General features: G+C 61.9%; 2 protein-coding genes across 7 annotated transcripts; one reads left to right on the forward strand and one right to left on the reverse strand.

Moving 5' to 3' along the window:
- Positions 1-1511: 1511 nt before the first annotated feature.
- On the forward strand, positions 1512-6366 carry CYP27A1 (cytochrome P450 family 27 subfamily A member 1). The gene is made up of 9 exons (XM_003207630.3): positions 1512-1804; positions 3411-3601; positions 3774-3973; positions 4045-4242; positions 4353-4516; positions 4678-4844; positions 5130-5211; positions 5279-5479; positions 5578-6366. Exons 1-9 carry the CDS (start codon positions 1580-1582, stop codon positions 5701-5703), a joined length of 1554 nt encoding a protein of 517 aa, XP_003207678.2. The 5' UTR covers positions 1512-1579; the 3' UTR covers positions 5704-6366.
- Positions 6295-11564, reverse strand: PRKAG3 (protein kinase AMP-activated non-catalytic subunit gamma 3). 6 transcript variants are annotated; one of them, XM_085228528.1, is made up of 13 exons: positions 10411-11390; positions 9612-9651; positions 9139-9368; positions 8974-9055; positions 8837-8895; positions 8674-8719; positions 8509-8563; positions 8274-8400; positions 8017-8182; positions 7896-7933; positions 7677-7823; positions 7425-7594; positions 6295-6888 (listed from the first exon to the last, which is right to left on the reverse strand). In XM_085228528.1, the coding sequence occupies exons 1-12, from the start codon at positions 10441-10443 to the stop codon at positions 7478-7480; spliced, it is 1140 nt and encodes a 379-aa protein (XP_085084654.1). In that variant the 5' UTR covers positions 10444-11390; the 3' UTR covers positions 6295-6888; positions 7425-7477. The 6 variants fall into 6 exon arrangements, with proteins under 6 accessions (XP_085084654.1, XP_085084653.1, XP_085084655.1 ...); XM_085228527.1 differs by having other exon boundaries at positions 9139-9380; XM_085228529.1 differs by lacking the exon at positions 10411-11390 and adding an exon at positions 11405-11564 and having other exon boundaries at positions 8837-9055; positions 9139-9240.
- Between the last annotated feature and the right edge of the window lie 149 nt (positions 11565-11713).

Below are 11713 nucleotides of genomic sequence, written 5' to 3' on the forward strand. Positions count from 1 at the left end.
GCACGGCCTCCCCCGCAGCCCTGGCAGCCATCCCCGTGGCCTCGGGCCTCCCGCTGCCACCGCTACCCGCGAGTGACTCACAGCGCACCCCCGGGCTGGGAGCGGGGCGAGCGGAGGAGCAGCGCTGGGTGCTGCCACCCGCGGGTATCACGGCTCGGGCAGCGGAACGGGACCGGGTCCTGCGGCGGGGAAGAGGGAACGGTGCTGAGCGCGGCGGTGGGAGATGCGGGAGCACAGCCTAGCGGCTGCCGGGGTCCTCTGCACCCAGCCCCGGCGCTGGGATCTCCCCGCGGGATGGGACTGCTCAAGAGAAAAGGTGGGCGCTAACTGCTCCCCAGCAAGGGGCAACGCAGCCCCAGCAGGATGGGACAGGAGGGGCCCTGCGGCGTTTCCTAGCTGTGAGATGGCTGGGAGCCGCCATCAGATGGCGTCAGGCGCTCACACTTGTGTGTCCCGTCTTCCCGGTGCCGGCAGGCACGCGGCTCCCTGCCCTCAGCATCTCCAGTCCCTGAACGGGGCACATCAGAAGCCTCGAGCCCGGCCTGGGACATCTCCAGTTCCCGCAGCCAGGACGTGGTGGGACAGGGACTCGGCCACCTATTGGGCTCTGAAGTGTCCGCCTGTCCTGGGGACAGAGTATCTCCCCCCAGGACATTGAACTAACCGCGTGATAAGGGTGGCTAATGATTAACACCGGGATGTCCCAGCCAAAGGCTGGAGCAGCCTGGAGCAGGGCAGGCACCCTAGCACAGCAGTGGCCCATGGCCCTGGTGGCAGCGGCAGGCTGGCCGTGTCCTGGACATAACTGCAGTGCAGTCCTGCTTGCGGGCTGAGCTGGTGCCCTGTTCCCTCATCACTATGACAAACCAAAGCCACCTCCAGCAATGTGCCCGCAGCCACAATGAGCACGCCAGGCTCTCCCAGCTGGCAGCCCCATCAGCTCCCCTGCGGTGTGGCTGTGCCCTCCCTGAGCACCCAAAGCCTACCCCAGGGAGGGAGGGATGGATGCTCTGGGCAACCTCGGCTTAACAACACCCCTCTCACTGGTCCCTGTGTCCTGGAGACCTTCCGAAGGGACCCTCCGGGGTTCACAAAAGGTTCCAGGCTACTGCAGGAGATGCACTGCTGTGGGGGGAGCAATAGGGACAAGGATGGGCAGTGGCAAAGATGGGAAGAAAAATCGGGCAGAAATAGGAACAAAGAGAAACATGGTGATGGGAGCCAGGCGGGAACAGGGAACGATGGGTGAGATTGCCATGTCTAGGACAAGGGCAAGGACAGGGCAGGCCGGGAGGAACAGCCATCCCAATCAGTGCACGGCACTCAGTGTTTGCCGCACGGCGCTCGGTGCGCAGCAGCCATCACGTAGTGCCCGTTGCCTGCTGCACGAGGCACACACCGCAGCCGGTACCCTCCGTGCATCTCCCGATACCCGGCACTCGCTTCGCGTTGCCGCTGCCCGGCTCTCGGCGCCCGCTTCCCAGCTCCGGTGCCGCCCCCTCACCGCCCCCCGCACCGCCCCCGGTGCTGCCTCCCGCACCGCTCCGCACCGCCCCGTCCCGTGCGCTGCCGACGGAGCATGGCGGGCCCGAGCGGCGGGGCTCGGCGGCTGCTGCTGCCCCTACGCCTCCGCCCGCCGCCGCCGATCAGCCCGGGGCCGCCGTACAGGACCGGCAGTTCGGCGGCGGCGGCGGCGGGGCCGGCGCGGCTGAAGGGACCGGCGGAGCTGCCGGGGCCGGGGCTGCTCAGGACTTTCGTCTGGCTCTTCCTGCGCGGCTACCTGCTGCACACGCACCGCCTCCAGGTGCCCGGGGGGTCCCGGGGGGTGTGGAGACGAGGGGATGCTCTGGGGATGCGGTGGGGAGTGATGCTGCGACAGAGGTATGCCGGGGACCGGCGTGGGGTGAGCACTGAGTGACTGCGGGGAGATGGGGGTGGGCAGCGTTGGGGGATGGAACACCCAGCTACCCCTGGGGTGATGCACAGAGCGGGGCACCGAAGGGTCCCTACAGCTGGCCCCAGTCCCTGAGCTGGGCACGGCAACGGTCCCCAGTTGTCTGGGGGCTGTGTGCAGGGGGTCCTGGCACCCCAAGCCAGTAGCACTGGGGTTAGATGTGGGGCAGGTGGTGCCTGGGAACGCAGAATAGAAACAGGCAGAGGTGTTTGTTTCCTTCTCCAAACATTTCCTCATACATTAGATGAAGCAAGACATGGGCTTGGCTGGCCGTGAGCCAAGCGGCATCCATCCTCCAGCGGCCGGGAGCTCTGACCTGCCACGTCCGGGAGCTGAGTGCAGGATGGGAACAGGAGGAGCGCAGGATGGAGCCTCCCTACACCACAAAGCAGCTGGCACTGCTGTTGGGGAAGGGAGTGTCACAGGGCAGCAGGGGTCAGGGAGCGGGCATGGGTCCCTGCTGCTCCACGAGGCTCCAAGCAAGGCCCAGCTTCGCAAACAGCTCTGGAGATGCCTTCCTTGGATCCCAGCAGCTTCTCCCTGCCTTGCTGCACAAGGCCTGCGTTGTGTTGGGTTGTGGCTGCGAGCACCCGATGGCAGAGAGGCTTTGACCCTAACCCACAGCCTGGGTGACCCTACCTCTCAGGCCCCTCTTCCTGGGATGCTGCCTGCAGCACTGGGGCGTCCGTCCCTCCCCCTCCTGCTGCCACCACGCACAAGGAACGTCTGTCTCCTGGTGGTGACGAATTCAGATGAATCTGGGCTCAGCCTGCGACGCAGTCACCAAGGGAGATTGTACCACGTGCATCCCAGCAGCCAGGGGGAATGGGGACCGGGGCTTCCCTGTAGGGTGCTCACAGTTCCCCAGGCCCAGCCCAGCTCCAGAGGGCCTCTTGGTGCCCAGCAAGGTGTCACACACCCCCTGGAAATGTCATCCCTGTGGATGACAAGGGGGTGCTCAGCTGACCCCAGAGTGCCTGGGGTAGTGGTGTTCTGAGAGGGCCGTGGCTTTGGTGGGTGTAGGATTAGGGTTAGAGTTAGGGGATGAGCACAGCAGAACTCTGAGCCCAGAGAAAGACTAGTGCTGTTGGATTTTCCCTGGATGGTACGTCCCCAAGGCCTTGTGTGGCCCCAGCGCTGTGCCCAGCGCTGATCATTAACCACCCTTATCAGCAGTGGGTTCAAGGGCTGTCCTCGGGTTTAGCAGAGTGTGGATTGGGTGATTCTGTGGATCTGCTGACAGCCACCACAATGGGCCTGCATCTTCCTGCCCTGTGCATGGCAGTTGTTCCTGTTCCTGCTATCCTCTCTGGGTCTTGCCAAGGCTCTCTATGCACCGTGGGGTGGACAATGGATGCACCACTCTGTGCCATGCACCAGTTTGTGCTCAGTGCTGAGTGCTGCCCCCTACCCTGATGTACTACTCACCCTACCTTGTCCCGTGCATGCATTGCAGCTAATGTCCCGGCGCATCTATGGCCCCATCTGGAAGTCGACCTTTGGACACTACCAGAATATCAACATCGGGAGCCCAGTGGTGCTGGAGCAGCTGCTGCGGCAGGAGGGCAAGTACCCGATGCGGAGCGACATGGCCCTATGGAAGGAGCACCGGGACACGCGACGCCTGCCCTATGGACCCTTCACTGAGTGAGTCCGTCCCCACAGCGATGCGGGGATGTGAATAGGAGCTCCCTTTGCTCCTTCTGGCCCGAGCAGAAGGGCACGGCCAGGGTGGGTGGACAGATTGCCAGGGATTGGGGTGGCGTGGTGCAGGATGCTCCCATGGATTGGGGATGCACCGAGTCCCATCCCCATGCAGGGAAGGGGAGCGCTGGTACCGCCTGCGGCAGGTCCTCAACAAGCGGCTGCTGAAGCCTTCGGAGGCGGTGCTGTACGCGGATGCCATCGGTGAGGTGGTGTCTGACCTGATGGTGCGGCTGCGGGACGAGCGGAGCCGCAGCCCCTCAGGGGTGCTGGTGGGGGATGTGGCCAATCTGCTGTACCGCTTCGCCCTGGAAGGTAGGGGGGCCTCAGCCCCACTCCGCTCCCCCCATCCCCGCGGGGCTCTGGATGCCGCCTGTCCCCCGCAGGGATCTCCTATATCCTTTTCGAGACCCGCATTGGGTGCCTGAAGCAGCAGGTCCCTGCCGAGACCCAGCACTTCATCGACTCCATCAACCTCATGTTCAAGAACTCTATCTTTGCCACTGTCCTGCCCCGCTGGAGCCGCAAGGTGCTGCCCTTCTGGGACCGCTACCTGGACAGCTGGGACACCATCTTTGCCTTTGGTGAGCCATGGATTGGGTTTGGACCTCTGTGATCCTGAATGGGGAGCAGTGATTTTGGCCACCTGGTTTTCACCACCCGCTATGTCAGCATCGGGTGTCCATCCCTGCAGGCAAGAGGCTGATCGATCGGAAGATGAAGGAGCTGGAGGGGCACGTGGAGAAGGGCAAGGAGGTGTCTCAGGGCTACCTGAGCTACCTGCTGGCCAGTGGCCACCTCAGTCTGGACGAGGTGTATGGCAGTGTGGCCGAGCTGCTGCTGGCTGGCGTGGACACGGTGAGGGCCACCGGGGCATCCCCAGAAATCTCAATGCTAGGGGCACGGGCAGGGAAGTAGTCAGTGGAGACCCCATAATCCCCTCTGCCACCTGTCTGCTCCACGCCTCACTTTCCCCCTTCTCACTGCTTCTCACCCCTGTTTTCCCTCTGCACCCCCAGACCTCCAACACATTGTGTTGGGCCCTCTACCACCTCTCCCGGGACTTGGGCATCCAGGAGACCCTGTATCAGGAGCTGAAAGCTGTTGTGCCCCCAGACCGGTTTCCTGGTGCTGAGGATATCCCCAAGATGCCGATGCTCCGGGCTGTTATCAAGGAGACATTGAGGTACAGCCCCTGTTCCCTCTTGGGTTGGGGTGAGTAGTTGGATTGGCACAGCCTGTTCCCCCACATGAGGGCATGTGCTTAGTGGGGGACCCAGGGAGTGGGACATGGGAGCATCGGCCAGGGTGCAGAGTGGTTTACAGCCCCTTGGGGCCGCACTCAGCCACCTATCTCCTTCCTGGAGAGGGAGATAGAGCCACCAAGCAGCAAAAGATACTCCCCCTGGTTCCTGCCTTGGGCTTGGCTGGGTCTGTCTCCCACAACACCTCTCCCCCTATCCTGGCTCAGGGTGTACCCCGTGGTGCCCACCAACGCCAGGGTCTTCTATGAGAAGGACATCATCATCGGAGACTACCTCTTCCCCAAGAACGTGAGTGGGGGCTGTGCTGGGGATACCCCACTGCATCCAAGGGCATTAACCCCTTCTCACCCCACAGACCCTCTTTGTCCTGGCGCACTATGCCATGTCCCATGACGAGACCTACTTTCCCGAGCCAGAGCGGTTCCTGCCCCAGCGCTGGCTCCGGGGACACGGTTCCCCCCACCACCCCTTCAGCTCCATCCCTTTTGGCTATGGGGTCCGTGCCTGTGTTGGTCGCCGCATTGCTGAGCTGGAGATGCACCTGGCCCTCGCCAGGGTGAGTGGGGTCTCCCATCCTGGGAAGCTCTTCATGAGCTATGCTGGATGGTCTGGGGTGGTCCCGAGGCACTGCTGCCCCTCTGTCTGCCCCAACAGATCATCCAAGCCTTCGAGGTGCGGCCAGACCCCCGCGGTGTGGAGGTGACGTCTGTGTCCCGCATCGTCCTGGTGGCTGACAAGCCCATCAACCTGGAGTTCATCGCTCGCCCGGGGGCCCCCTGAGCTCAGGGCATCGTTGTGCCTTTCACATGCCACCGGGAGTGCCCCAGTCTGCCCCATGCCCAGGAACCAGAGGGCACAGGGAGGGGTTTGCAGCTATTGGGTGGGTGTTCTTCGTCCCGTGATTGTGTCGCTGCGTGTGGAGCTGTGCCTGGGGTCCTGCCTGAATAACTGACCTTGGCCCCAGCCCCTTCTCCGTGCCTCAGTGTCCCCCTTCTCGCAGTGCAGGGCTGAGCTGCCAGCAGGTTTTGGGGTTGAGTGGTGGGGTTTTGTGTGCGGTTCCAAGGGATGGAGCCAGGTGATCCTACAGGGATGGGTGCTGGCACCGTCTCCTGGCAGCACGGGACTACAGAGCACAGAGGATCTTTTGCTGTCAGCTGTCCTTCCCCAGCAATGCGGTTATGGGAGCATGGGCAAAGTAGTGGGGGAAGGATGGCTCAAGGGTCATCTTAGCCCCACTGGAGCCACTGAGCTGCACACCCCAGAGTGAGCCAACATCCCCATCCCTCTGGCTGTGCTGAGGTGGGCACCCCATCCCCAGCTCTATCCCAAAGAGCTGTGCCAGGCTGCATGCCCAGAAAGGCCACAACGCAGTGCCTAGGGCAGGCTGCTTTATTCCAGCAAGGCTGAAGAGACTGGCAAATAAATAAATACCCCCCATCCCCATATCAGTGTACAGGGTCCCCTTGCGAGCACCTCTACCAGGGCACTCAAGCCCTGGAGACCCTACAAAAAACAAGCCTGTGCGTGCAGCTGAGCCATGCGCTCCTCCCAGGCACCCACCACAAACAGTGGGACCTGAAGCACTGGGGTCTCGTAGCAGAGGGGACAGCAGTTGCCAGGAGGGGGGGGATGTTGCAGGTCCCCCAGGGCCATGCAGGTGTCCATTTGTCCAGCTGCACAGCTCCTGGTGGCATGGTGCCTACTGAGCATCCCTGTGTGCTCGCAGTCTGGAGGCACCCTTGGACCCTTTTTCCCCCTGCTCTGTTCCTCCCCAAGGTTGGCAGGAGTTGGCCCCAGGCTCAGAGTGAATCCCAGGGCCAGGGCAGGTGGGCAGCCCCCCCCCCATGGAGAGCCCCTGGGCCCCAAGCCTCCTTCCACGGCCCTGCGGTACCCAAGCAAGAGGTCCTGCATTGGATGAGCCTGTGGCACTTCCCTGGTGTCCTCAGAGCGAGTGTCGGTCAATGCCTGCAGGGTGAGAGAGTGTGCAAGGCCATAACCCCCCTGTGGGCACCACACCGGGGCTGAGCACCACACTGGGGCTGGGACCCTGCAGCATAGCACTGCATCCTGCCCTGCAGCCACGGGACACAGAGCACAGGGACAACCTTCATCCCGGACTTGTGTGCAAGCACTGGTGAAGAAGATGGGGTTGGTCTGGAGGAGGATATACTGTTGGTCTCCCCCTGGCACTGCTACCTATGTGGGCAATGTGCAAGTCCCATGCCTGCTTAATGCAGCCCTGTCACCTTATGCACAAGGCACTGCTAGAGACCAGGTGGGCATGAAGACCAGGAGGCGATGCCAAAAGTTTAAGTTTTGTCTTGGGCTGCATCACGCCCCCAAAACCATCACTCTGCCCAAAGAACTGTGCAACCTGCATCCCATCTAGAGAGCCTGGGACAATCATCACCTTGGTCCCGCTGTCATCACCTGGGCACCCCCAGAGCCCCCAGACCCTCCCTCCCTGGCCAGCTCTGCAGTGGCAGAGGGGCAGCGCCTACCTGAAGTGGAGAGAAATGGAGGGTGCGAATGGAGAAAGATGGAGCGTCGTGGGCTAAGAGTTAAGAGCATCGATACCTGCGGGAGTGAGCACCAGGGCCTGGAGGATGTCAGAGAGAGAGACGATGCCCCGCGGGTACCGGTTCTCATCCACCAGAACCAGGCGATGGACCTGTGGGTGCAGAGTATCACAGGTGGGCGGCGAGCAGGGAGTGGCACGGGTGAATGGAAGGGATGTGCTCCTGCCACCTCACCTGCTCCTCAGCAATGCGGTCGATGATGTCCTCCATGGTTTCGTGGGGGTAGCAAGTGAGGACGCCCTCCAGGCACACAGTGCGCTGCTGCAGCGCCTCCCGCACGCTGATATCCAGGTTGTTGTAGGTCTTCTGGGCTGCCAGGTGCTGGGAGGAATGATGATGCTCAGGATGTGCTCCCACTGCCACCATGGCCGCGCCAACACGCTCAGTACTCACAATGACATCAAACCTGGAGTAGAGCCCAACCACTTGACCTGTAAGGAGACAGAGGAGGGGGTGAGGAGGGGATGGCAGGAGGGGATGTTGAGGTGGGCATAGGGTAGGAGCTATAGGATACCTGCAGCATTAACAACGGGCAGCGCAGAGACACGGCGGTCCACAAAGATCTCCAGAGCAGCATACACAGGAGCGTTTTCAGGTATGACAGCCACGTCACGGAAGGTGCCGACACACAGCTCCTGCACTGTTTTCTTTAGGAAGCGCGGCTTGGGGATGGTGGAGCCCTGAAGCAGGCAGTGCACGTGAGCACACGTCGTGCACATACCCCACCCTGTGGTGACAGACTGCCCCATCTCTGTTCCACCTCGTACTCACAAAGATGTGGAGGAACTTGAGGATGCGTTTGTGGGTGAGGATGTGCAGCACGTTGCCTGAGATGGGCTCAATGACAGGCAGGCGATGGATCTTGTGCTTGATCAAGGAGTAGACGGCGTCGAAGAGGCTGCAGGTGGGGGGATGTGGCTGTGCCCAGAAGCCCTCCGGTGCCCTGAGTTGGTGCCCACCCCTGGCTGGGGGTCTTGCCAGATCTCCCCCCTGGGCAGGAGCTCACCTATCACTTGGGGAGATGTAGACCAGTGGCTTGAAGGAGCCCTGCAAGTACACCTCTGCAAAGGGAGAGAGCTGCAAGTGGTGTCCCACACTCCTAGAGCCACCCCCACGCTGAACATGACGGATGTCCCCAGCCCAGACACCCCCCGTCACCTCCAGCTTCTACCTCTCCACGTCTCAATCTTGTGCTCCTCCACCTCGTAGATCTGGACCTGAGGGCAGGGAGATGCCCTACTCAGGGTGGCATGGCTAAGGACTGCCTCATTCCCCCGCATCCCTCCCATCACCCTGAGCACAGGATCACGCGCACCGCAGTCTGGGGCACTCACCAGGGGCGAGCGGTAGTAGCGGTGCAGGATGTTGATGAAGTCAGTGATGGTGAGCATCCCTGCAGAGACATGGGGCTGCCCACTCTGCCCACATCTCACAGCAGTCCCTCTGCTGCCCCGGCTGCCCTGGAACTCACCCACAAAGGTCTGCATCTTGCTGTCCCACAGTGGGGCTGCCCGCACCCCGTTGGCCACCAGTGCCACAAAAGCCTTCTTGATCTGCCAGCAGAGAAGGGAGCGGGGTCAGGAAGACACTGAGGATCCCCTGCCCAGTTTGTCCCCAGTGATCCTCGTGGCCTCACCTCCAGCGTGGTGTCGAAGACAACAAGCTTGCAGCTGGTGGGGACGGCGTCATAGCAGCAGTGACTCCTCATGAAGTGCATGTAGACCTCAGCATCAGGGCTCTGGAAATTGTTGTCAGGTTCCAGCCCCAGGATCTCATTGCCCAGCGTGAAAGTGATGGGCCCGGAGCCTTTCTGCTTTTCCTCCTCCTCCTCCTCTTCCCCCCTGGGATGTAGTGCCTCTGGGAACCCTGTGGGCACACCTACCCCAGCAATGAGCTGAGCTGCTGGGTCTCAGTGCAGCAGAACCCCCAGACCCCACTCTGCAGGGACAGAGGCAGTGCAGAGCACAGCAGCTGTTCAGCCTGGAAAGAGTTGAGTGGGGTGACATGGGTTTTCCAAGCAGGCCAAGGGCTTATGCACTCATTGCATGAGTGAGCCAGCCCCACCTGCTATCCATATATACGCTGCTCGGCCCCCTGCTTGCTACCCACCTTCCTCCATGGGGCGGGCAGCAGCATCCAGCAGCACCATCTGCAGGGGCATGCAGAGACAGGGGGGTCAGCAGCAGCTAGCCCACCTTGCCCCCCACCACATCCCTCCCCAGGCTGCAGCCCCCAGAGAGCTCCCTGCCAGCATAGGCCCCATTGGGACAGAATTTGTCTGTTCCTGGTAGAGAAGGTGCAGGACATGGGATTCCAGAACACACAGTGTTCCCTTCACTGTCCGAGCTGAGGCAACCCCCATGCCCTTCCTCTCCCTCCCCTGGTCCCCAAGGTGTAAATCCCACTCCAGCTTCCTCTGATGCTGAAAGTCCTGCCAATCACACCTGCCACACGGGTCTAGGTATGCCCAGCCTCACGCTGGGAGATCCTGCAATAACAAAGGGGCAGCCCAGGCAGGAGGGGGGACAATCAGAACCAGCCGGTTGGCCCCGTGCCCCCATCAGTCCCCCAGGAGACCCTACCATAACAAAGCAGCATGGATCATGGGCAGAGCTGGCAGCAGAACCAATGTTTACATACCACCCCACAACAACAAAGCCACATGGATTGCTCTCTAAGGAGTCCAGAGCCGCCCTGGCAGGGAGGTGACCTTACACAAATGACCCCCACCCCAATCATTCCCCAGCAGCTGGGGACAGTGGGGACAGGCAGGCTTGTCGTGCTGTGTCCTGTGTCTTTGTCCCCACACCAATCCAGCCATAGAAAAGGTGCCACCAACCCCCCACCCGGCATGGCTGGTCCCAAGTGGGGGTTACCGAGCCTGGCCCCCCACCCGTCCTGAGGGTACCTGGGGAGCAGCAGGGCTGGAGAGTTGCTCCATGCTGACTGCAGGGCAGCGCTGCTATTCTGGGCCCGCGGCTGGCCGGGGCCTGGCAGATAGTGTGTCACTCAGCAATGCCAGCCATGCCCCCTCCAACGGGGGGGGGGGGGGGGGTCACTGCCACCAGGCAGCACTCATAGTGTCACCCCGTCATCTCAGCCTGCAGCACCTGCTGCACCTGGGGACATGGGGGATGGATGGATGGCCAGAGGAGGAAAAGCTATCCCCAGCCCACCAACTTTTTTACCCAGAGCACGACTCAGCAGTACCAGGATGTGGCTGCTGCAGCAGGAGCAGGGGTACGGCACCACGTGTACTGCAGGATGTTGGATAGGTGGCCCCAGTGACAGCCAGCACAGTGTGGGACACAAGGACAGCTTGGCTGGGCACTCTGTCCCCATGCCACGGCTCATCCTGGGGTCCTGCTGCCGTCCAGCCTATTCCCGGCCCCCAGATCTCACGTTCCCAACCCAAAAACCTCTTCCCTTACCCTACTGGGCCACCCCCTCCCACCCCATGCTTGCTCCCAGCTCCGTTTCTATTTCAGGAAGGTTCAAATATCGCCCTGGCCCACTGCCGGGCCAGCCCCAGAGCAGCCGTGGGCGAGCAGACCCATGGCCGGACATACAGACAGGGTGACTCCAGCTCACCCCAGGGGACAGCTGGACCCCGGTCAAAGCAGGGAGCAGGGCCATGGGCCCCCAGATGGGTGCCAGGCAGATGGTTTTAAATCACAGCCGACAGCTTCCCAAAATACCCATGGGATGCAGGGGCGGCCACAAGCACCCCCATGCACATTGTATGGGCTGCGAGGAGCGAAGAGAACTACATCAAGAGCTATAGCAAAGGCATTACCCAAAGACAGGGAGAAAAGGAGGAGGTATGAGGCAGGACACGAGCCAGTGGTGTTGGGGTGACACAAGGGTTCCCCCAGGCTGCCTCACTACTGTGTGATACTGGCCTGCAGATGTAAGTGTCCAGCCCCGAGCAGGGCAGCCTGGCTCCAGCCTGGCCACGGCGGCGGTGCTGGCAGCAGGCATCTCCACTTTCGGTGGCTATTTTCAGGTGCTGGAGAGAAGCCGAGGAGCGATGAGATTGTCACCAAGGAGACCAGAAAACAAGGCCTGCTGCGGGCATGGGGGGCTGCAGGGAAAACAGAGGGAAGGGCTTTCTGCAAGCCCCAGCTCCAGGGCACCCCAGCCAAGAACCCACTGTGCCCTCACCACGAAAGGGACCACCAGGTGTGATGAGACAGAGAGGGCACAAGAGC

Source organism: Meleagris gallopavo, chromosome 7, assembly GCF_905368555.1.
Source record: "Meleagris gallopavo chromosome 7, MGAL_WU_HG_1.1, whole genome shotgun sequence".
Lineage (NCBI taxonomy): Eukaryota > Metazoa > Chordata > Aves > Galliformes > Phasianidae > Meleagris > Meleagris gallopavo.